Source organism: Eulemur rufifrons, chromosome 2, assembly GCF_041146395.1.
Source record: "Eulemur rufifrons isolate Redbay chromosome 2, OSU_ERuf_1, whole genome shotgun sequence".
In the NCBI taxonomy this organism is placed as follows: Eukaryota; Metazoa; Chordata; class Mammalia; order Primates; family Lemuridae; genus Eulemur; species Eulemur rufifrons.
In genome coordinates, this window is record NC_090984.1 from 82,025,941 (window position 1) to 82,051,942 (window position 26,002).

The following is a 26,002-nucleotide window of genomic DNA, read 5'->3' on the forward strand; positions in this document are numbered from 1 at the left end:
GGTCCAAACACCTCTTGTGATGTGCACCTTTTAATATAAAATTCTACTGGGCTGTTTGGATGAGCTGAAGTCACTGACATTTCTACAAGTCATTCGCCAATTTAATAAGAGAAAGCGTGGATGCTAGGTGGTATGGAATGTTCTCATTTGGCTTATCATAATCTACTTTGTGAAACATGCTAAAACCTCACTGTGGAGAATCAGAATTTGATAAAATTTGGATCCCACCTAAAATTGTGCAGTTATCAAATATCTTTGGGATATTTGTGAATAAGGTGATTGCTACAGTCTGAATGTGTGTCCATCCCCAAAATTCCTATGTTGAAACCCAGTTGCCAATGTGATGGTGCTAGGAGGTGGCACTGAGCTCTGAGGAATGGGATTAGGGCCCTTAAGAAATGAGCCCAAAGGCGCTCTTTTTTTTTTTTTTTTTTTTTTTAAGACAGAGTCTCACTCTGTTGCCCAGGCTAGAGTGAGTGCTGTGGCGTCAACCTAGCTCACAGCAACCTCAAACTCCTGAGCTCAAGCGATCCTCCTGTCTCAGCCTCCCGAGTAGCTGGGACTACAGGCATGCACCACCATGCCCGGCTAATTTTTTCTATGTATATTTTTAGCTGTCCATATAATTTCTTTCTATTTTTAGTAGAGATGGGGTCTCGCTCTTGCTCAGGCTGGTCTCGAACTCCTGAGCTCAAACGATCCGCCCACCTCGGCCTCCCAGAGTGCTAGGATTACAGGCGTGAGCCACCGCGCCCGGCCCAAAGGCGCTCTTTACCCCTCCCACCATTCCAAGACACAATGACGAGTTGCCATCTACGAACCAGAAAGTGACCCTCACAAGACACTGAATCTGCCAGCACCTTGATCTTGGATGTCTCAGCCTCCAGAACTGTGAGAAATAAATTTCTGTTGTTTATATGCTGCCCAGTTCATGGCATTTTGTTTTAGTAGCCCAGACAGACTAAAACATTGGTCTTTAGTTTGGACTTAGGCAGCAGTGTAAGAAAGTTGTTCCCATGTAGTTAAATAATTCGTATTTTAGTTTAGTTCATTTAAATGGCATTAAAAAGTTCCAAGCAGTTTTCTAGCTTTCTGATTAGTTTTGGGGTAAGTCCTAGCAGTAGCAGTAGCATCAGTAGGTCCGCTTTAAATTAAGTTTTGGCAATTATGTAGCCCTTGAAAATTGACACTTTATTTTTAGCCCTAATACAGTCATACATTTTCCCTCCCCATTCCCAGAGATACTTAACTAGATTATTGGCTAACAAAACAAAATCAATGAATGTAGTAAAAATGTTCAAGTTCAGTAAAAAGCTATGTTTTCTAGAGACGTTTTATAATTCAATTTTCATTGACTTTGTTCACCCCATTGCTAGATTCATTGGATAAGGAAATCTTTATATCTGAAGGCTCCATGTTCCAGATGTCCCGGGCATATTCCTTAATTGTTCGGTCACTGGAGAATTTCCCCGAGGCAGCTATGTTTTTCAGTACCATCGTGTTCCAGGCCTTTGGATTCTGTAAACAACATATGAATATACAGCCCAGGGCTCGAGTGCCCAGCAAGCTTTATGAAAAACATCAGGCCAAGCACATCCAGGCACATTTCATGAGGAAAATTATAGGGATAAATTGTAGTGAATTATAAATACACTTGTAACTTTGTTGAGAGGTAGGTAGGATAGGCTATACTTTTCTCATATTTAGAGTATATTTCTCTTAGGAATGAAAAAATAAGTATTTTTCACTTTAAGAGAAACCATGGATGCAAATTCCCTAATTGGTAATTCCTGCTGTAGTTAACTATGTTTTGGTATGTAAGCCACATTTCCCATTCTTTATTACAAATGAAGATACCTCCCTTTAACCACAATAATATGAATAAATACTAGAGACTAACATTCATTGTCTGCTAGATGCCATGGCAAGAGACTTAGCCTGTGGCTCACAGAGTATTAGAAACACTGCTCTAGAATGTTGGCTGTAATGCAGGCAAACAATCCAATGAGAGGCTTTACTGATCTACTTAAGCTTTTTTTGTTCTTTCTAAAGGTACGTGCCCCAGTAGGTTTACACTGAATCCCAAATACTCCATTGGGCTTTCAAAACAGGGTCAACTAAGGTTTTATCCTTAATAAAAATGTCATATCAAAGTCTTATAATTCCTATATAAAAGAATGTGATAAGCTATTTATTTTATAGCCTCATGATTTTGTAAAGAACTCTATAAGTTTATTGGAAATGACTAGAATATTATTCAAAGCTCTTAGCAATGCATTATAAGCATTTAAAAGAAGGCTCAAACTGCTACCATTCCTCAAGGTACTGCAAAATAGAGTCTGAAATTAGTTTATTCAGACTTTGGAAACTTACTATAATGACAGAAGGATAAAAGCTTCCTCTTTTCATTTTCTTTAACTATTTAAATGGGTAACAAATAGACTTCCTAGCCATGTGGGTCATGTTTACTAAACTTTACAATTATTGTTAAGAGTAAAAAACTGCAATGTGCACTAATGAACTAGAAAGATTGAATCAAATGCTGGGCTTCGAGATGAGCATCCTTTAGATTTGGGCCATAATCTTAATAGAGGAGACTCACTTTACAAAATTGACATTTGCATTTGTCCGTGTCCTTGTTCACATTTTTCTTTTCTTCCCTGTTTTACTTATATTTCTTGAGGTGGCTATTCTCTTTCCTCTTTTTTTTTTTTTTTTTAATTCAAGTATGAACTCTCTCCTCTTTCTACACATTTATATTCTATTTCATATAGCCCCACTCCATGAGTAGTGCAGGAGAGGTACTTATTTTGCAATTTTCAAAGAATAGGAGGCCAGTCCTTATCCCAGCAAACCAAGGCTCAGCCTTCCAATTATCATAGCAGGTTTCTCAGATACTGGCGGTGACCCCGCCACTGCTGGTGAGACTCCCTCGGTGGGGGCTGGCATCTGTGCTCCGACGAAGCTGCCTTGGTGATTCTGCTGTGCACCTCTGGTTAAGAACCCTGGCATTAAACAGGCTTCTTGAGAGGGGTGGGGGGGGAACCGTGGCTTTGTTCATGCTGTGTTCTCAGTGTCCAGAATGCTTCCTGGCATAAAGAAGACCCCGGAGGCCTCTCTGAGGCATTCTATCCTTAGCTTCTGGGACATGCCTGCTACATGGTAGATGCTCAATAATATTGAATTATGTGATTTTTTTTTTAACTTGGATATTAAAAAATTCACAAGTGCTGCTGAAATGTTAAATCCCAACCTTTGCCTAAACCTGGGAAAAGTCAAGTTTTGATCTGACTAACCAGGACATTTGCCTTACCTTTTTTAAATTGGTTAATGGAGCCCTGCTATTTAGATTTAATTTTTAAAAAACCCCAACTTTTAATTAACCATAGTAAACTGGTTTCCTTTAAAAATATAAACTTATAAACTTTAAACTTAACTTTACTTATAAACTTACTCACCATATACAGCTGACTGACTTTTTCTTGACACTTGACATAGGCTTCGTAGTCTGCAAAGACTTTAAACCTTTTTTTTTGTGATTGGAAGGGGAAAAAAATAAAAACTTCATTATCAGGTGCATGCTAAGATTCCATTCAAAATTCTCTTTTGCTTAATCAGGCACGGCTGGTTTACCAAACTCATATTTCTGTTTTTAAGAATTTTAACCAGTCCTCAACCTTTTGTGGTTCTTCCCACATGTAAGAATGCCATATTTGGCTGCATTTGAAAATTGGGTATATCAGTGGAAGGAAAATACCGGATTTGTGGGCATTATCCTTAAACCTTACTGGCATCGTTGGTAGAGAATATCTAACTGTTTTTCTTAATCCCAGATTACTAGATCAGATCACAGATCTATGCTGATCTGCAGGGGTGGGTCGGAGTTGGTTTTCATGGTCCAAACAGCACCATCTTCTTGCGGGAACTCACCTGTCATGATAAAAGAGCATGTTGATGATGTCTTTGAAGAGGTCAGGCTGCTTGGGAGAAAAAAAGCCCTTGTCAATTTGATCAATGACCAGCTTCAGCTCTGGAAGTGCTTCGTAATATTCTTTTGCCTCGTACCTGCAGGGTAGGGGTGGGTGGGTGATAAGAATAAGGCTCTGTTAGTGTGTGATTAACAACACTCTAGACACAGTGTTAGCTGTGAAAAATGCACTAAGAAATACTAGCATTTTAAGAAGTCATTCTAGATTTCACTATGGGTATAAATGATTTTTGACTAGATCCTAAAGTCCACCCGCCATTTGATTACATTCCTTGTAACTAAAGACACTAAGAACAGTAGACAATGAACATTCTAGTCAAAGAGCAATAGTCTAATGTGGTAGAATACACCAAAGTCCATTTCATAGCAGATTTTATGGCTCTAAATAAGCATTGTGTTAACTGACCAGTTGCTTTTTGGACCCATAGATTCTCAAAATTTGTTGCTATGGAGTGCAATTTACTTCCTAGGATCAGGAAGTACATTCAACACCCTCCAGATGTTGTGATCCTTGTGGCTCCTTTGCGGAGTACTCTTTCTTTATTTCTTGCTTGAACTTGGCTTAATAAACCTATCTAGATACTAAGTGGAAAAAGATGTGCCTAAGTGCTTCTGTACATCCATATCTATTTTCTATCACATTTTAGTGCATCTCTTTGAGGTCTTAAAGGAGCAGTAGATCATGGTTTACATTATAGGCAAATACTTCCAACTAGAAACTGGTTCATCTTTTGATCAAAGTAAAAGTCACAGATACGGAGACCTGAATAGCTCACTGAGGCCAGCTCTGCCATCTCTGATCACAAACAGCAACTACTCCATGTGCCTGTCTGTGCCCAAGTGCCCTTTACTTTTACTTGCTGGGTTTACTGATACTAATCTGTGGACAGATCCTCACGGGACCTGTTCTGCCCCCACCTCTCATGTGACTCAACCTCAGTGGGATACCTGCCCGGGCAGGAAGCCCTCTGGGGTCACACGCCCGCCTGGAGTGACCTGCCTAACAAAGAGGAGCTGCTGTCTCACCCTTTCTTGTCCAAAGCAGCCACATCATCTACCCTCATGCCAAAGATGAACAGGTTCTCTTCCCCGGCTTCCTCTGCCATTTCCACGTTGGCCCCGTCCATGGTCCCAATGGTCAGGGCCCCATTTAGCATGAACTTCATATTGCCTGTCCCTGAGGCTTCGGTGCCTGCAGTGGAAATCTGCTCTGACAGATCTGTGGCTGGGATGACTGCAAGGAAGGCAAGTTGAAATTAGTGATCCTGTCTCTCTTGATCTGCTTGTATTGTACGGGAGCATTTATCTAGCTGGGCTGTTTTGATCATTAAAATAATATATGCACACCAAATATTCAAATATATGCACACCAAAACATTCAAATGGTGTCGAAGGCAGACCTTATTCTTTCCCCTAGATTCAGGCAAGCACTTTTGTCTTGTATGCTTATACTAATCTTTTCTTGATCTGTAAAGGTTTTATCTATTGACTCTGTGCTATAAATGTTGACACTACATTTCTCTTCTCCTCTTTCTTCTTTCTAACTTTTGTGGTTTTATTTTTATGTCTTCTGCTTTGTAATTTTTTTTATTTCAAAGTATTAGGAGGTACAAGTGTTCTGTATAATGTTTAAGTGAGGGCTTTTGGTGTGCCTGTCACCAGGATAATGTTCTTTGTACCCAACAGGTAAATTTTTATCCCTTACCCCCTCCATCCTCCCACCTTCTTGGTTTCACATGTCCTTTTTATTGCTTTGTGCTGTGTATACCTACTTTATAAATTATATTAAAACTTCTCTTTCCTGGCCAGGCATGGTGGCTCATGCCTGTAATCCTAGCACTTTGGGGAGTTGAGGCAGGAGAATTGCTTGAGGTCAGGAGTTTGAGACTAACCTGAGCAACATAGAGAAACCCCATCTCTACAAAAAAAATACAAAAATCAGCCTGGTGTGGTGGTGCACACCTACAGTCCCAACTACTTGGGAGGCTGAGGCAGGAGGATCATTTTGAGATTGCTGTGAGCTATGATCATGCCACTGCCCTCATATGCCCAGGTAACAAAGGGAGACCCTGTCTCCAAAAAACTCAAACAAACAAATCCCCCAAAACTCTTTCTTGATCCAGGAAATTCAGAGCTTCTCTCCTAACTCCTCATTTGCAACCTGAGATTAGATTGTTTGAACTCTATCCACTTCTCATCTCCCTCCTTCCACTTTCTCTAGCAAGAAAGAATCGAGGTGTGCCTGGGGCTAGACATCAAGTCTCTGACCTTTCAGGCTGATTTGCACACGAATTAGAGATGCTGGAAGGGCCTCCTTTAGCTACAAAGGTCAGGACCAGTCTCTGCTTTACTCTGAGAGCTTATTTGTGGATTAGAGGTACCTTCATTTGCATCCCCAGGAACCTAGCTCTTTTCTCTTTATGCAGACAGTTCTTAAACAGTCACATCAGGGGACCCAAAACACCACAAAAAGAGAAGTTCCTTTTCTATATCTTCTATTTGGGAAGTGGGTGAATACACAGTTGGCATCTGCATGTACAGTGGTTTGTGAGCCTGTGTCGCAGATAAGTAAAGATCTCAGTGGTAGAGAAAGAGGACATTGGCTTCTTGACCATCTGGCTGTCCCCATGTGGGAACTTCATGCTTGATCACAGAGTGCCCATGTGAGGCACATCTAAGCCTCGTGCTGTGCTTTGGCAGCCTGACATCTGCCCTCATTTCTTGTTGCAACACGTACAAATGACAGCCCTTCCTCCCATGCAGTGACCAGAGGAATACCTGGGGACTGGGGAATTGGTGTTCTCTTGTAAACCCGGGGCTGGGAACAGAAGACCTTTCCTCTCTTTTGTAGAGCAGGATCTGTACCACACCAAAACCTTAGGGCTGCCTCTCTAGCACCCAGCTCTCACTGGCTGGGAGGAAAAGGCACTTGCAAATGCAATTCTGTGATACTGACTCCAGGGACATCAATCTCGTTGCCATTTGCGTCACTTTAAAAGCTCTTGCCTGAGGCCCTTATTCTGCCCCAAAGTGACACCTTCTATCCTAAATTACAAACTCCTCAAGGTCAGCCAACCCATTTTCCGCACCATGTAATCTCTAGAATTTGCCTTGGTCCCTGCAAGTTTTGCAATGAGGACAGTACCTTTTTCAGCAAGAGACACTCTGTAGTTCTCCAAGAAGATGACTTTCAACTTGCTTCCAACCATGGGGTCATTGTTCACCACATCTGCCACGGAGGTGATCAGCTTTATGATCATTTTGGCCATGTGATACCCTGGGGCAGCCTTGGGGAAGAAGGTCAGACACATTGGAAGAAGGCGGCCGTGGTGGAGTGGGGAAATGGCAAGAGATTAGAGCCCTCAAGTCCCCACTGAATAGAATCAACTTACTTTACCACCAATTATAACTGTCCTTGGCACAAATAACTTCTTAGGGTCTTTCTTAATGCCTGAAAAAAATGGAGAAGTGGATGGAACAGAAGACAGTTGACAGCTAGGGTGGCAAGACCCATGCCGAGACTGCTGCTTCCACCTCCAAGGAGGCTTGTTAGTGGCTGCAGGGCTGACTCACGGTTGTACATCGTGATCACGTGCAGACAGTTCAAGAGCTGCCGCTTGTACTCATGTATCCTCTTCACCTGGACGTCAAACATGGAGGATGGGTTGATCTTCACTTTGTACTCCTTCTCCAGGAACTGAGAAAACTTCAGCTTATTCTCCTGTTGAGACAGTGCACAGTGCCAGGGCCCTTTTGACTTAAAATCAGTGGATGTCTGTTTTTAAAAACTAGAGTAAAAACCCTCAAGGCAAGTGCCAGGGAAGGGAGCCACACCTGGAAGCCTCACCTGTTTCACATTAGCCAGTTCCCGGAGAAAGACGTCATCACGCAGGAAGCTGTGGAGCTTCGTCAGCTGGCTCAAGTCTTTCACGTAGTCTTCCCCGATTTTCTTTCAATTTAAAGGAAGAGGTGACTTTAATTCAGGGTTGGGGATCAAGTCCAAATGAGCAGGATGTCGTGAGTGGCGCTCACTCACCTACATGTACCACATGTATAGTTCATGTACCACACAGTACGTAGGACGATTTCACCCAAAGAAGAGGCTATAAATTCTATGTGGGAAGAAGACTTTTGCTGGCATCTTAAATGTAGTTTCAGTGGTACTGAAGTGTTAAAAACAGGAAATCTACTTAAAAGAGTAACCAAGAACCCAAGTTCTATTAGTTTTTTATAGGAGCTTTATTATCTTCTTTTACTAAATAGAGACACCACCTTCTATCTGGGTGTCATGTGAATACGGTGAGCCACAACCAGCTACATAATTTGCAGGACGTGTTGCTCAGAAATTAAGAATCTCAAGATGGCTGCAGCAGGGAATTAAACCCGGCGTGGAGCCCTGTGCAACTGCACACCCCTCACTGGGGAAGGCCTGCTGCAGCTCGGGCTTGCAAACTGTAAGTGCACTCATATGTCTCTTACATTCTAGCCAGGCCTCCCTCCTCTCAGCACTTCCCAGTTACCTCTGCTATGAGCTCTGCAAGCCCAGGGTTGCAGAGTAAGAGCCAGCGCCTTGGAGTGATCCCATTGGTTTTGTTCTGAAACTTGTCAGGTTCTAGCTCACTGAAGTCCTTGAACCTGGAGATGGAAGAGACACATCACTGAATTTGGCTGAAATGGCAGGGTCCTGCACACTGGAGAAGTTCAGAGTTATATTCAGGAAGCCAGATATAGGCTTAGAAACATTAAATAAAGGTAGAGGGAGGGGCTGACAGTGGCTATGGCTGTCATTCTACATAGAAATTCATTTGCAATTCAAAATAATTACAAGAAAAATCCCAAATCTAATCACTTCCATCTGATTTCCTGGTACCAGCATATAAACCAAAATTTTCAGTAGAATAGTTTTTTTTGGTAGGGGGTAGGGGAGGGTCCTAAGTCTAGAATTAGGATGGTTCAGAGATGAAGGCATTTTTTTTTCTTTTCTTTTCTTTCCTTTTTTTTTTTTTTTAAGAGAAATGTTCTTTGTATAGAAGAAAATACTTTTAAACATTTCAGCAGGCCCTTTTCTCTTCCCTAAATGCAAGCTTGCAATTACTAGCATCATTCCATTAGTGGACCAGCGTCAGACCCACTGCCAGAGCAGCGGAGGCTCACACTTTCGTCTTCACGATGTCTGAGTGGATTCTAGCCACACCGTTCACAGCGTGGGAGCCCACGATGCAGAGATGGGCCATGTTGATCTTTTTGCCTCCTTCTTCTTCTATCAGAGACATCCTTCTCATACGGTCGACGTCTTTAGGAAACAAGGCCACAATTCTCTAGACAAAGGAAGAGAAAGACCTTGCTGGTCACTCAAGTTTAAAGCAACACTGGAATCATGCTGTTCATTCCCCAAGCAAAATCTTTGGTAGAGTGAATATAAAGCTTCCCTGCCATGGCGAGCGGCTGAGTTATCCCTAGGGAGACGCCATCCCTCCATTTCTGCACTTTCAAAAAGATGTTTCTAACAGAGCCCCACTCAGACTTGAGTACTTTTGATATATCAATGATTGAAAGATGTTTGTGCCTCAACTTTGGTAAGGGGAACATTGTAGCTACCCTTAAGGCCTTGAGACCTCATTCTCATAAGGGGTAAGAATCTCTGGAAATGACTTACATCTAGATGCTTCTGATTTATCTCATAAATGATTTGCAAATGTCGAGGAAGCAACTTTTCCACCAGGTCCACAGGCCAGCGCTCCAGGGCTTCTGGGAGCACCGTGTGGTTGGTGTAGGCGAAGGTCTTCTGGGTGATCTCCCACGCCTGGGGGGAAGGGAGGGGTCAGGTGTACACCCATAACATAGGGCCACACATTTCCTCAGTCCCAGGTTCTGCAACTGGGTAACTCTAAGTGTACACACAGACACACTTGAGTCTACTGGGTGCCCGAATGGTCTGGATAATGGGGAATATTTTTTTGGGGGGGAAGATAAGCTATTTGTAAAACTGTCCAATAAAACTTAAGGCAGCATTCTGATAAATCTCTACCATCCTTACATGTATTTTATTTATTAAATACACAAAGGTTGAGGAATAAAAATTTAAGTGATACTCTCAGCAGATACAAATTATATTTAAAATGCTGACTTCCAAAGTTATAGGGACACTTTCAATTAGCCGTCTTCTGAGGTTAGAGAATTTCATTTTGAATCTTTTAGACACAAAAATGGTAAACACAATATAAGCCTTACTACAGCTACCGATCTGCATCCCATTAGGAATATATTCATTTATTCATTTTACAGTCTTAATCCCTGTAAAGCACTAAGGATGGAGAAATGTCAGCATTAAGGCAAAATATACTTTTAACTATTGGAAGTTAGCAACAGTAACTTACGTTGAATAACTATTCTAGAAAAGGAGCTTTTGGCAAAGAGCCAAGAAGATATTCTGGCTAACTAAAGGAAGACGTCAAACACTCCAGACCTTGGACCAGGGCAGTTTTTCAATATCCACAAAAATCCTCAGCAGCTCAGGGATGGCGAGTGCAGGGTGAGTGTCATTCAGCTGGATGGCCACCTGGTGGGGAAAAGACATCAATGTGAAGGTCACTAGTGACCCAGGGCCTGGCTTCCTCGTCCTCACACATGTCTGCGGAAAGCACCAAATAATATGCCCACCTTTTATGAAACACTTGACACATATTCTTCCTACTCAACCTTTCCAGCATTGAGAGAGAGGCACACACATTTGACAGGCAACCCTGGTCCCTCGGTGGGTCCCACCTGTGCCCACAGACGAAATACTTGCCTGATCTGGGAAGGCATCGAACGCAGTTTCCGCACTCTTGGTGGAGCCAAACTTAGAGGCTTTGAAACGTCGGATGACATCTTGCAAGGTTGCAGCCACCACAAAGTATTCCTGCTTCAGTCTGAGCTCCTTCCCTTCAAAAAACTTCAAGCCAGAGAGACCGAATGAAAGTGGTTCGTTCACATTGTAGGTGTGGCCAAAATGTGACCGGTGTCTGCTGCCCTGGGAACGTTAAGACTAAAGCCCATTGGACATCTAGTGAGAGATGGAAGTTTGAATGCCAAACCATGGATTTTTGCTCTTTCCTGAAACCCTATTAAAATGGCAGCAAAGGAGTTTTAAAAAGGGATACAGATGAAGGGTAAAGAAGCTGGGGGAGAGACAATAGCATCGACCTTTTAAGATGAAAAACAGATGGATGCCTGGTAATGGAGCCATGAGACCCAAGGAAGCCAAATCCTGATCTGGCAGTGGAAAAGAGCCAAAATTTTAGGGGTTCCATTTATACATTGGAACCCCTAAAGGCTCAAGAATTGGTAGCACCAAGTGCCTTTGGAAGCAGGGATGAAAATATGGGGAAAAGTTAGTTGAGAGCCTGAAAGGTTAGTTGAACTGCCTGAGCAGTTCACCTCAGACCTCATCTCCAATTCCCGCAGTTGAGCAGTTTCCTTTCCCGACTCAGGCAGAAGCTGGAGTATATTCTCTGGAGATGGTAAAACCGGGGTCTCTGGACTGGGGGCAGCAGGTACAGTTGAGGACAGGGGTGCCATCCCACATTGAAAATGTGGGGGGAGGGGCTAAGTGAAAATTTATGTGATGAGAGTTGAGACCATCGGCTGCCTTCTCCCAACCAAATTTCAGAACATAGGCAGTCAGTATTAATTCCACCAGAATTAATTAATTATGACTGTTAATGAATTCAATCAGAACTATATTGTACTTCTCAGTAACACTGAAAACCAGAAGACAATGAAAAAATCTGAGTGTTCTGTATCCAGGCAAACTATTAATGTGAGGATGGAATAAAGACACTTTCTGACATGTAAGGTCTCAAAAAAATTAGATGAGCACAGCGGTCCTTGGAATCATAGGGAAAGAAGATCCCAAGATAATAGTGGAGCAGCAGACCCAAAGAGCAGCCAATCCAGGAGAGATCCAGAAGTGACTGTCCCAGATACTGAGTTGGTGGTAGGCTGGGGACTCCTGAGGAGTGCGGCTGGCACCACATCCCTGACATTCCTCCGACCGCTGCAGTCGCATTCCTGGTGGGCAGTGGATCGAAACACACCAGCAGAACCACGACTGGCCGAGCATGCCCCACCTGGCCTAGGGACAGGAGCACGGCCATGCCGAGGTGTGCAGGGTGGAGACCTTCGATGCCATGAAGGCAGCTGACACTTCCCAGTTCCCCCCACATGGATTTGTTGTAGACCAGCCCAACTATCTCAATGTCACCAAGACATTGAGTCATCACTCCTTGATTTTATAGATCAGGAGGCTGCCCTGTCTTTACCTGGTCCTAGAATTGAAAAATTGTATCTTCTATAAAAATGTGAGTCTTTGGAGCAAAGTCTTACTGAAACAAACAAACATGAGCGCAGTGGACTGCATATAGAATATCTGGGGTTCTAAACTCCCTAATACTTAAAAGTATAGTCACTAACCTTTGTGTTTCTTGTTTCTTTAGCCTGATAGGAAGATATCAGGGGTTTCCTGGGTCACAGATGATATAAAGCAGACTCTGTTCAAAAGCTGCCAACCCTGATGTGGGGTCTTTGCTTAACATGAGATACCTGATGGGACCTTGTCATGCAACATTAAGTTTGCTTACCTTCTATCAAGACTAAGTGGCTAAACTTCAATGGAAATATGAGCATTTCCAGTTAAACATGCTTCTAAAAACAGCATTTTCTCCTGGGATTTGACTACCAAAAGTGGACATTTAAATCAAGTAAAAGATATTTATGGAAAAAAAAGGACTGAGTTAACAGAATACCTAATGTGTTTGCATATATTGAGAGGAAATTTATATAATTGGTGTAGAGTGTAGAATAAATCAGGGAATATTAGAAAGCCAAGCAAGCAAACAAATAAACAATTATTAACTCCAAGAAAAACAAAACATTTTAAGGAAAGCAAAGTAATCATTGGTAATCACATATATGCACAGATTTGCTGTCTGCAGCATTTACATGGTCATAGCAATGTGAACACTGATTAAGGAGCTAGTGGAAATCATGACGTAATTGTGTTGCGAGAATTGGGGGTGTGAAGTATGTGTTTGCGTCATGGCAATGGGAGTGTACGTGAGACTGTGAGCTATGTTTTTATCTACAATGCTGGGGAGTCAACAAACAATTGCAAAAATGGAAAAATCAAAGAGTAGCAATAATTGTATGTTATTCAGAAATATGGAGGTAAGTATCTAGAAAATCAATTACATGCATGTATAACTTTGATAAAAAGTAAAAGTTATTTATAGAAAACTGTCTGGATTGATACTATAGGTTGAACATTCCCAATCTGAAAATCCAAAATCTGAAATGCTCCAAAATCCAAAACTTTTTGAGGATTGACATGACACCCGAAATGGAATATTTCAGACATGATCTCAGGCTGCAATAAAAACACAGTCAAAACTTTCTTTCATGCATAGAATTTTAAAAAATATTGTATAAAATTACCTTCAGGCTATGTGAATAATACATATATGAAACAGATGAATTTTGTGTTTAGAATTGGGTCCCATCTCCTAAAGCTATCATTAGGTATACGCAAATATTCCAAAATCTGAAACACTCCTGGTCCCAAGCATTTCAGATAAGGGATACTCAACCTGGACCAATGGAATTTATAGGTGGTGGAATTAGGAATGGTTCTTATTTTCTTCTTGGTACTTTTTATATTGCTGATTTTTTTCCTAATGGTATGTATCTTTACAAAAATTATAACGAAGTCACTATTCTAAAAAAAAAAAAAATAAAGAGCACTATGAATCCATCTATAATGAATTTAAACATTTATTGACCCACGAAATTTTTAAGATTTTAGAAATAAAGAGATTAATTAACACAATCTTTGACCTCAAGAAGTTCAAATTAGTAGTGAGAGGGAGAGGTGTAACCAAGGCTTTAAATATAATACGATCATTTAAAAAAAAAGTAAGTTAAGATATATACACAGCACTTTGGGAACCTGGGTAATCAGAAATTCTTCATATGAGCCCTAAAAGATGAGCAGGGATCTGCCAGATGAACACAGAGGGCCCGGGTATTCCCTGCAGGCACAGGAGGCTGTGCAAGCGGGGGAGAGGGGAGAACAGGGTAAATAATCCTGCACAGCTGAGGCCTCGCTGTTGGGGCAGGATCACAGAAGACGAGTCAGAGGACTGGTGACCACATCAATGAAGAACTTAGGTAACATATCTAAGATTCTGTCCTTCACTTACAGGCGATCAAAAGCCTTTCAAGAGTGTTAAGCAGGGAACAGACATCTCACTAGTTGCAGAGTGAGGACAGGTGCAAGATTCTTGGAAGAGACTAATGTCTGGATTAGGGCTAGGGCCAGGCTTAAGAAAGGGAATGAACTTGTAATTACAGTATAAGCATGATTTATCAACTCATTATTTTTAAAAAACAAAACAAAAATGAAAACAGGATCTTGAGAGCTACCTTTTACTCAACAAATCTAGTCAACTTTTTACCCTGTGCTAACTTAGTATGTTTTGTCAATTACTGCAGATGATTATATCCCAGTAAAGTTAGGTTTGGTCCTTACTAAAGATAGAAGGATAAATTTCAAGCCCCCTTCGGTTTATACAGTGCTGCAGGCCTGGGTGTGGCTAGGCAGTGCAGTCCCAGACTTGGAAGGATTCTTACTTTGACCATGAAATAGAATAACCTTTTGCTTTGGGGCTAGAGATTTACCTGAAATGTACTGAAGTCTCAATCTTTTCCCCAAAGGAAAAGTAACCTATACCATTAGGTCCCTGAAAATGCTGCGGCAAATCCACATAATCCTCCTCCCTTGCGAGGGATTTTGGTTTAACACCAAGTGGACATCTGGTCTTCATGATCACTTCTGTCTTGGTCCTCATGATTCTTTTTTTTCTACCATCTTTGCAAAGCAGGGTACTTGGCTGCTTTTGAGAATACTTTAAAAAAAAATTATTACAGCTTCAAGGAAAGGATTTTACCCACAGAGAAGTTACAGTTATGTATATTTAAACCAACTAAGAATCCAGTTCCAAGTTTGGTATTTTTCTTAAACTAAGCTATTTTTAGAATAAAGTTAGGATAATCACTTGTAAGAAAAAGTTTAAAGATATGAGTGGCATAAGAAACAGGTGTTTGTTCATGGGTCTGCCTCAAGATCTGTGACCCCACCTAGCCCAGGGGGCAGGGGGCCAGAAAGAGCCCTGTCAGCAAGGGGAGAGGCCAGGCAGGAAATCTCCGGGGGCCTCTGACTGCAGATGAAATTTCTATCTGGAAAGGAAGTAGTGCTTCCGCAGTGATTCACCTCATCTTTTATATCCAGCTTTGGTTTTGAAATACACCTACAGAGCTTCTCCATTAGTGATGAGGTCACCAGTCAAGGGCAAAGTACCAGTTCTGATTTCATGAATTGTACAAATTTGTTTTCCTTACTTGGTTGGGAGGGAAAATCTAGATGATTCTGCATGTGAAGAAAAAAATCAATTTTACATATGTGTTTTACAGGGTTAGTTAATAGGCTCTTGGGAAATAAGTTGTTTCTGTTGCCACTGAGAAAGCAAGCTTGATCACTCACATTGTCATTGGGATAGAGGACCCGGGAGATGTTCTCGGCCAGGTTTCGGTCCAGCACAGCCTGAATGTAGTCTCCAACATTAACTGAGGAGAATGTTAGACAAACAGTAAATCAACAAGCCAGATGTTGTTGGAAGCCCCTTGGTCTCACCTGATGTTTGCTGCATGCCATATGGGATTCCTAAAATTCCTAAAAATCCCAAAGGATTTCAATGAACCTTCATGTTGGGCTTTACATGAGAGTCTAAAAGGGCTGAAGGATTGTTTTCAAAATATCCTCCCTACTTACTAAGTACAATGCCTGCTTAGTCACTGAAGAGTTCAGATCAGAAGCTCAACGCTTTTTTTCAAGCTCAATTTGGTTCTAACTGGCAAACAAAAAGATTAAACCCATGCATAAAGAAACATGCCGAACTCACAGTCTCTGAGGTTAAAGTCATTCGGTGCCCGAGCAGACCAGAGGCGCATGGTGTTGACAGTGTTATTCATATACCCAGGCACTGGGGTGTCATATGGCAGAGCCAGGACCACCTGTGGGATTAAACAGAAGCAGCTGCTCACTGTTTCCCAAGTGTGATGATGTAGGTCGAACAATAGGCTGGGAGTCTGCAATGGAATTCTATCCCAGCCCCACCACCAGCTCAAACTGTGTGAGGCCTAAACCCAGAAGAAGGTACTAGGGCTGCAGAGGGTATTAGAAACCATGTGATTCCTTCCACAACTGAAACAATCTGATGGCTGGAACCATCTAGAATGATGGTCCTTTAGGGCATTTCCATGTTGGTTTCCCAAGTAACTCTTGCCCTGATATAGATGCAGTGGAAAGGATGATGTCGTATTGGTATTAGAAAAAGTTTATCTTTCATGTTTCAGATCAAGCCATCATTCTACTAATAATAAAATATGATGTGCCAACAAAGTGACAGATGTGAATCTGTATCCACCCCTCCCCCCCAAAAAATCACAATTAGGATAAGTTTTGTGTAGGTGTTTCAGTGATCTGATTTTCAAATATGATGAAAATCAATGGAACAGAAAATTTATGAAGGTAAAACATCACATATATTTAAAATGTTATGCTAAATTTTTAAAATTTGCATAAAGAGTTATTTTAGTGATTCCTACAGTGATCTGCCAAACTGGCTGATAATTAGCTGAGTCGGGTCTGAGGGGTAAGCTTTGGAACATCTAGTTCAATCTTAGTGACAGTCACTGAAATAGAGAAGAACAGGAAGATGACTGTGTTTCACAGTGCACTTAAAATCTTTGGGATGCTGGGTGTGGTATGGCTCACGCCTGTAATTCTACCACTGTGGGAGGCTGAGGTGGGAGGATTGCTTGAGGTCAGGAGTTCGAGACCAGCCTGAGCAAGAGTGAGACCCCGTCTCTACTAAAAATAGAAAAAAATCAGCCAGGCAGGAGGCTGAAGCAGCAGGATTGCTTGAGCCCAGGAGTTGGAGGTTGCAGTGAGTTGCAGATGGCGACCCCACTGCACTCTAGCCCAGGCAACAGAGCAAGACTCTGTCTCAAGGGAAAAAAAATTATGGGAGAAATGACTCATTTCTATTCTCTGCCTCATCAGACTCAAGGGCTAGGGAAGAAGAACGACAGCAAAATTGAATTGGAGGATGCTAGATATCATTTAGTGCAACCCATTCATTTTGGACATGAGGGGGTTAAAGCTGATAGAAGTGACTTGCCCAAGGTCACAGTCATGGCAGGGCTGGAACCTAAACACATATATCTTTCATTTGGCCTGCTGAATTACAAAGGAATGAAGCATTATAGCCCTTATCAATCACATATACTCAGTCATGTTTTCATGATCACTGTGACCTCAAAGTAATCAATCACCCTTATTTAAATATCTTTCATTAAGAAATAAAGATCCCTGGAGATTTTTAAAGGAAGTTGTGATCAATCAGGGAAAGTCATTTACAGAGTGAGATTGAGTCTGGGTTCAAACAAGAGTTTGACCCTGCTGACCCTTGAAACATAACTGAGGCAGCCTGGGAAGTGCACAGCTCAGCTTTCCTGCCTGAGAACTTGCTCCCTTGGGGCTCACACCAAGGCAGGTGCTCTCTTTGGGATGCTCCAGGTGACTGGAGTGCTGGGGCCAGGACTCCTCTATGGGCAGGCTGTAGTCAAGGGCCCCGTGGGCCTGGCCACTTGCTTAGAGCTACTCTGCAGTCCGAGGCTCTCCCTGAGAGTCTGTTCCCCTTCTCCTTTCACAGGTGGCACACCTGTGTCACAGTCTGAAGACTTCCACCTCCTCCCGCTCCCTTTCCCCTTCATCTTCCATAGTCATTCCCCCAAGATGCCACTTGTACTTCTCCTTCTCTCTGGAGTCTGCTTCCCAGAGAACCTGAACTGACTCAAGACTGTGTCATTTCAGTTTACTGTATGCCGTCCCATGCATGCACAGAGCATGCCTGGCCTCATGCTCTCTGGCCTCACTATCTGCTAATCTGGAGTCGACGTGGGTGATGGCTTCAATCCATGAAGCTGCGTGGCCTGGGTCAGCTCACTTATGTTACCTCTGCCCCATAATCTTGCTTCTGTGGGCACAGAAATGCACACTCCTCTAACTGAATTTCTGGATACGTTATGAAAATATCTAGGGGTGATTTGTAAATATAAGTTAGCTTAGCAGTAGGACCCACAGTGTAAACAGAATGCTTCCAGGATCAATCATGTAAATTGCATACTCTCAGATAGACCAGAAGGCACTGATGGAGTTTTAGGCACCGAAATCTATACAAAATACTTTCTAGTTTAGTATCAAATACATGTGTGAATTCTTTGGGTGTATTAATGACTAATTTGTTTGCAGCTTCTCTGATGATATTTATAACCAAGTACAAACTTCGATTGTGGTCTATTGTTTAACCAAAATAGGGGCGGGGAAGCCACTAAAATAAGAACTTATCTTTAAATCACAGCATTAGTTTACTCTTTATTCCATTATACTTCAATTACCTATTTTGGCTTCTAAGCCATTATTTTGTCTGCTAAATAAATCTATGTTCAGATGGGAAAGTTTTTAAAATGTCTTATTTTTCTGAACTGTGAATCACTCTACATGGATTAGCAAAATAAACCAGCAGTTATTAATAAAAAACAAATCAGCTATAGCATGGGTCTTGGCTCTCCTAAGGTAAAATGAAACATTTATTCATACAGAATAATCCACAAACCAACCAAGTTTAGCATTACAACCCTGAATTTTACTCCCAATTTTCATATATAAGAACACATATAAAATGGCCTTTAACATTTCTTTAAGTTTTTAAAGAATGGCCAGTGATAAATCTTTTCCAGCCTGAGATCATATTTATTAAACAAATAACTCAAGTGGCACCTCCAATGACTGGGCAGTGCAGTCCAGTATTTTAATAGAGGTTATTGATCAGGAAGTATGAACACAGCAAAGTACCCACCAGCACTGGCAGTGCCCTCGTTCAATGGCAGGGTAATACCCAAATTTAGTGGCAGGAAAAATACACGCCCATGAAGTAAGTACACTTGAATTGACACCAGCATGATTTTTGTAGAAGTGATCTGGCACAATATTGTAATATTTTGCATTATTTTTCTGACTTCACAATGAATAAGAACTTTGGTAATCCTTTGAATAAATACTTCAGCATTAAAATATTTACTCCTGAGAAGTTGTAAGTAAATGTATATATGTGGTCGTGGAGTGAGGAATTTCAACTTATTCAATTTTGCTATTAATGATGTTATATAAAACCAGAGAGCTAAGCATGCTGGGTATTATAGAACTGATAATTCTCTTATAAAGCTGATTACAAAATGATCCTGGTAAGTCACTTGACCTTGGGGAAGCTACCTCTCTCCTGGCCTCAGCTCCTTTGTCTCCAAAATAAGTGGGTTGCGTTAAGAGGAGTAACAGATTTATTCATAAAAATATACTCTATTATTTAATACACAATATGCTATACTCAATATCATATACACATTATACTATATGCTATTATTCATTGTGTTATACTATACAAAATGTTTGCCATGAAGACACTGTGAATACCTGGGTGTCAATCCACTTGGTCCCAGTCTTGGTGTGTTCGACTTTTCCATAGAAGTGCACGGGCAGCATGAATTCAGGGCGGGCCTTCTCCCAAGGGTTTCCATGCCTGAGCCAGTCATCTGCCTCTTCTACCTGCAAAAAGGATATAGTATTGCTTAGAATTTATTTTCAAGAGATGTGGACCTAGCCCTTCAATTATATCAAATTAAAAATATCTTTTACTGAAATAACTCAAACAATACTGTTTTGGCAAAATAGAATGTTGGTTCTGTCAATCTCAATTCATCTTTGTTACTGTCTTACAGCCTAAATCAACAATACTTGCCAATATAGCTCTAAAAGTTTTATATGTGTTACTGTATTTAATCTTCACAGCAACTGTATAGGAAGGAACTATGATTTCTCCCTTTTTAAAGATGAGAAATTGTAACTTCTCAAAGTCACACAGATAGTAAATGGTAGAGCTAAGATTTGACCTTAGGTTTCTATGTTCTAGTCAAGATTCTTGTGCCTAGAATACACAGTCAGTTAAGAAATGCTATTTTATAGAACACTCCCTTAATAAAGCTTATTTCAGTATAGGTACAGAACACTACTACATTTTGTAGTCTTTGATTACCTTAATCCTTATGTAATTTTGATTTGATAATGAACTAAAAATTATGATTCATTTTGAAAATAACATATACTAAGAGGTAAGGATCTTATTTTATTGACAATTTCAACATTTTCCCAGGTATTTATTTCAATTTATAACAAAATATTTCTTATACAAATTTAAAAATCACAGTTTCTATTAAGGGTATCTTGGACATCGAGTGAATTTTGGTTTGCAACTAACAAACAAAAACACCAAAACAACAACAACAACAACAACAACAAAACACATTTGGGGGGATGTATTTTTAAAGTAAATATATTAGTGAAACCTTTAAAATGTTACATATACAGTCATGTGTTGCTTAATGACAGGGATATGTTCTGAGAAATGCTTCATTAGGTGATTTCATCCAGTGAACATCACATAGTGTGCTCACACACACCCAGGTGGTATAGGCTTCTGCACACCTAGGCTATAGGGTATGGCCTCTCACCCCTAGGCTACAACCCTGTACAGCATGTTACCGTGCTGCATGCTGTAGGCAACAGTAGCATAATGGTTAGTATTTGTGTATCTAAGTATATTTAAACATACAAAAGGTACAGTAAAAATACAGTATAAAAGATTAAAAAATGTACATCTGTATAGGGCAGCTCCATTATAAACTCATGGGACCACCACCAATGTTTATGTGGTCTGCTGTTGACTGAAACGTCATTATGTGGTGCATGACTGTATGTTAAAAGGTGGAATTGTCTTCTGGCAAGAAGGTGTGTTTGGGGAATAAAGTACCCTTGTCAATGAGATTATTCCAAATGCGGTTATTTAACCTATTTGATGCCTTACTCTCACCTCTTAGAAAACTCAGCTTTGGACTTAGAAGATATTTCTTAAGAATTATGATACAATGCCGGGCACCTCATGATCACCTAAACTTGAGTGCAATGCCTGCTCCAGGCACAGTGTGAAGAGAGGGGAATAAACACAGCTACTGTCTTTGAAGATTTTAGACAAAACGTTAATGCCAATAGCTAGGCAAGCAAATACACGCTTATTTACTCAAACATCCATCATGATTTTGTATCAAGAAAGCCAGTAATCTCTAGCACTCTGGGAGGCCAAGGCGGGAGAATTGCTTGAGCTCAGGAGTTCGAGACCAGCCTGAGCAAGAGTGGCACCCTGTCTCTACTAAAAATAGAAAAAAATAGCTGGCTGTGGTGGCTCACATCTGTAGTCCTAGCTACTCAGGAGACTGAGGCAGGAGGATCTCTTGAGCCCAGGAGGTTGAGATTGCTGTGAGTCAGGCTGATGCCATGGCACTCTAGCCTGGGCAACAGAGTGAGACTCTGTCTCCAAAAAAAAAAAAAAAAGAAAAAGAAAAAGAAAAAGAAAAAAAGCCAGTAACTGCCCATTAACTACCAGCATAATGATGAATGAAAAGGGGACATCTTTAGGTAGAAGAGCTGGGAGTTAGAGAGCCGCTGGAGCAGGAGGAGGTATCCCAGGCAGGATAAAGCCCAGGGAAGGCTGGAGATAGACTTGGGCTGATCAGCAAATCACATGCGGCAGGTTCTCAGTAGGTCTGGGGAGGGGTGTGAAATTCTGCAATTCCAACAAGTTCCCAGGGGCTCTGGGCTGCTGCTGGGCCCTAGACCATACTAAGCGCAGCCAGGAGCTACAAGCTGATACAAAGGCAATGGCTGTAATTCAGAATTAAAAACTCAACTTCTGCTATCCCGGGCATGAAGAAGAACAAAAGATAAAGTCAAATTTTAACAAGGAAATGGTGGAAGTTTATCAATTGATCAGCTTGTTAAGGGTCCACTAACTGGTGTTAATAACTAGAAACTCTATAACAAATAAAACAACGTTATCAACAAAGGATCAAAGCATCTTGACTTACAAAATACTTCATGCTGCACTTAGGCAAGGGCAGATTTTGGGTTTTAAAATACTAGTCAACGTGAACACTGCTTCCTGTAACAGGAAAGAACTGCAGGCCTGTTTGCCTCACCCAGCTCTCAGGGCTGTTGTGACATGCACCTGAGGGAATTGCACGCAACAGGAAGACAAGGAGGCAGAAACAGTCTTCCTTTGGAAAATCATGTGCGTGGGAGAACGGAAAGCACATTTTCTGCTGAGAAATGAGCCAGGATCGTATGCCGTTCTGCCCTCAAGAAGCTGGGAATGCTCACGGAGACAGGACAGGCTCTGAACCCCACTGCTGCTCACTTCCTGACCCCGATGGAAGTAAAGGCTGCATCTGCCCTTTTGAGGGTACGCTCTTAAGTGGCAAGGATGGCTTAATTTTTCCCTGCCAAATAATGGTTGGTTTTAATATTATCAGGCTAACAAGTGGTTGTAGGAGACCCTATTTGCTTGCTCTTCATGGCATCTCTTACTTATTTGGCAAAGAATCAGTAAATAATTACATCAATTTTACAAGGCTTGTTTTTTTTTTTTTTTTTTTGAGACAGAGTCTCACTCTGTTGCCCGGGCTAGAGTGCCATGGCATCAGCCTAGCTCACAGCAACCTCAAACTCCTGGGCTCAAGCGATCCTACTGATCCTACTGCCTCAGCCTCCCGAGTAGCTGGGACTACAGGCATGCACCGCCATGCCCGGCTAACTTTTCTATATAGATTTTTAGTTGTCCATCTAATTTCTTTCTATTTTTAGTAGAGATGGGGTCTCACTCTTGCTCAGGCTGGTCTCGAACTCCTGAGCTCAAACAATTCACCCGCCTCGGCCTCCCAGAGTGCTTAGGATTACAGGCGTGAGCCACCGCGCCTGGCCTACAAGGCTTGTTTTTAAGGTGGATTGAGAAACATGTATTTCATAACCACAAGTTGGTCTGAGCAGATCTGAGGACAAAGAGAGAACTGCCCTGTCCAGCCTCTGCTAAATCCACAGAAGCTGCGAGATGGGGAGAAACCTCCTTTCCACCTTGCTTTCCCCAGTGAACTGACAATTTGTCCTGTGAATTCAGATTTCCATGCAGCCAGGGTTCCCAGAATGCACTACTATGCTGAGCCGTATGGGGATGGAGGAAGGAAAGAGAACTTTCACCTATATCCAAGTGGGCTGTCTGATTTGCTTCATCCCAGAGGACACACAGGACTGAAAGCAAGCGTGGCTCTGTGGAGTAAAAGAGCCATCCTGGGTCGGGGGTGGCAGCAGGACTTGATAGCTCCCTCACAGGGGTGGGGAACCTGTGGCCTTCTGATTGCAAGATTGTTCTATTTTAAGCACCAAAGAGGCAAGAAAAGCTTCATCTTTCTCTGCTGCACCGCTTTTAATAAAAAGATTGTTTCTATAAAATTTGGATTCAGTCAAAAGGCCAGACTGAAAGATCTAGAAGGCCACATGTGGCCCCCAGGCCGCAGGTTCAGCCAGCAATGCAGCAGAGGTCAGCTCAAGGGGCTCCGTCAGTGACTGAATTCTAAGAAATGCTTTTCCCCTCAACTGTGGGATACAGAGTACATGGAGAACCAGTGGACAAACATCAGGAGAGTCAATAAACTTTGCTTTCCGATGATGCAAATAATTGGAAAATGCTTCTGGGGCACACCAAGAATTCAACAATGATAATCAGAAACTCGCTGGGTAACATGAACTGTGTGTGACTGGCTATCACACATTTCTAAGAAGAGAGGGATTCTAGTGACTTCTAAGAAGACAGACTCTAGCAGACACCGATTCAACTCTGAGATACATACTGTGAATGCCTTTCTCCCCAGAACTTTGGTGTGACTGTGAAACTTTTGTGTGAGGTTGTTGCAATCACCTTTTCTCCTCTTCCTCCCAGAGGTCAGTCATTTTCACAGAGGACTATGACTGATAAGGTTTCAACAACCCCCATTAGAGTTCATGGTAAGTCTAGAATTTTAACAATATATTATTTTCCTCAGGGGCGTTCACAATGAACACTTTATGACTGCAGATTTTCCTCGAAGAGGCTAAAAAATTAAAAGCCCATCAATCTTTACAAATCTTCCCAGCTCGTGGAATTTTCATCTGCCTTCTCCAAATCTGCCTTTGCGAGAGCAGAGACGCACGTGTGTGGGGAATGTGACCACACTCTGGAGAGGCACGCTGCTTTCTTGGCAGGTGCTTTTTGTTTTTTACGGAAACGGTTTCTTTTTATGGTAAGATATATGTCAATGTTATGTTTGCCCTCTGAAATCCCATCCCAGTAAACAATGGCGGGGGGAAGTAAAATTCTGTGCCCTTCTGATTTCCATTTCAAGTCACAATGAAAGAAGTATTGATGGTTAATAAGGCTAGCTTTGGAATATTTTGAATTAGCAAAACCTAGTTGGTCTCTCTTTATTCTTTTAGAACACTGGAAATATATACCTCCTTGGTCTAATAAAAGAGAAAGGGATGGTTTTCTGGAATAAAGGCCATTAAAAGGAGCAAAAATCGGTATCATAATAGAGACCTTTCAGAAAATTTTGGGAAAAATGTACTTGAGAAAAAAAAATTTTTTTGAGATTGATTTGCTGAGTTTCTTTCAAATCTTTCACCAAATAGTAGTTAAAAGATAAGAAAAAAAAAATCCTTAAACATCATCGGGTATTGTGAGTACCACACAGTATACTTTCAAAGACTTAAAATAGATACCATGTGTTGTTTGGTCAGGTTGTGTCAAAACGCCCAGTCATGATCGTGTTGGAAGTGCCTGCTAAGCTAGGCTCTCGGCATGGAACTCTGCATTACTTGATTGGGAAAGAGAACCAATTATTTATTTTTATAACTTTTTATGATCATCAAATACACATTTCTTATGGAATATGAGACATGCAGAAGAATAAAAGAAAGTAAAAGTGATCTGTAATCTGATCTCCCAGAAATAATTACTATTGAAGCTTTGTTGTATTTTTTCTAGCACTTTTCCTTTATCTTTCTGGCTTCCTTTGCATAGTTGAGGTCATACTGTCCACATAATTCTAGCTCCTATTTTTTTTTTTTCAACTAACAAAAATGAATTCCTATTTTATTAAAATTAATAAACAATATTAGTGGCTACATTGATATTTTATTATAGAATACCACAATTTATTAAATTGTCCTCCTTTTCTTAGGCAAAATTAGCATTTTATTGAGTGCCTATTTGTGTGCCAGATATTTTAGAATTATTATTTTCATAATAATTCTATGATGTTGGTATCTCCACTTTGCAGATGAGAAAACTGAGGTTCAGAGACGTTAGGTAACTCAATTGAGGCAATTAGTTGAAATTCAGTCTCAAATTAGAAAGTAGGGCCCAGTCTTTTCTTCTACACCATGTTGCCTCCCAGTTTTTTATTTATTTGGGAGAGCTGAAGATACACAGCACTGGTCCTTAGAAAAATTTAGAAGTTTGGCTTTCACTATGTTCCTAAAATTCTCCTTCTGAGCCTTTTTCCTGGTGTATTCTCTCACCATACCAAATGTTTTAGTTCTTTCTTTTCTTGGCCCAGAGAGTGTCCAAATACTGGGGGCATGGAGCAGGGGGACTGTAAAGAAAGGGCAAAGGTGACACTAAACTTATTCTCATTGGGCCATCTTCTACTCCTCTGGCACCCCGGCATTGGTTCCAATCCCCAATCCAATCCCTGAGCACCAGGTTGTGGGACCCATCTTGTAAGTGTGGGAAGGGCTCAGAGAATTCAGGCTTTTTGGAAATTGAAGACTGATCTTTTTGTCAATGATGCATGTATGGGACAAAGATAGGAAAAGAATAAACCTAAATCACATAGTACCAGGGAAAACTGTCCACACTAGGGCTGACTGTAGACTCA

The 26,002-nt window shown here is 41.3% G+C and overlaps 1 protein-coding gene across 2 annotated transcripts in view; it reads right to left on the bottom strand.

Moving 5' to 3' along the window:
- Positions 1-708: 708 nt before the first annotated feature.
- PYGL (glycogen phosphorylase L) overlaps positions 709-26,002 on the bottom strand; it is a 36,566-nt gene continuing 11,272 nt past the window's right edge. The window contains exons 4-19 of one of the 2 annotated variants that reach the window (XM_069486921.1): positions 19,617-19,748; positions 15,985-16,096; positions 15,567-15,649; positions 10,779-10,922; positions 10,455-10,547; positions 9,645-9,791; positions 9,143-9,306; positions 8,509-8,623; positions 7,836-7,937; positions 7,562-7,709; positions 7,381-7,439; positions 7,134-7,275; positions 5,015-5,222; positions 3,931-4,065; positions 3,459-3,525; positions 709-1,518 (exon numbers count right to left, since the gene is read on the bottom strand). In XM_069486921.1, coding sequence (XP_069343022.1) covers positions 1,342-1,518; positions 3,459-3,525; positions 3,931-4,065; positions 5,015-5,222; positions 7,134-7,275; positions 7,381-7,439; positions 7,562-7,709; positions 7,836-7,937; positions 8,509-8,623; positions 9,143-9,306; positions 9,645-9,791; positions 10,455-10,547; positions 10,779-10,922; positions 15,567-15,649; positions 15,985-16,096; positions 19,617-19,748 — 2,028 coding nt within the window. In that variant the 3' untranslated portion in view covers positions 709-1,341. The remainder of the gene's footprint in view (positions 1,519-3,458; positions 3,526-3,930; positions 4,066-5,014; positions 5,223-7,133; positions 7,276-7,380; positions 7,440-7,561; positions 7,710-7,835; positions 7,938-8,508; positions 8,624-9,142; positions 9,307-9,644; positions 9,792-10,454; positions 10,548-10,778; positions 10,923-15,566; positions 15,650-15,984; positions 16,097-19,616; positions 19,749-26,002) is intronic. The other variant, XM_069486912.1, reaches the window with a different exon arrangement.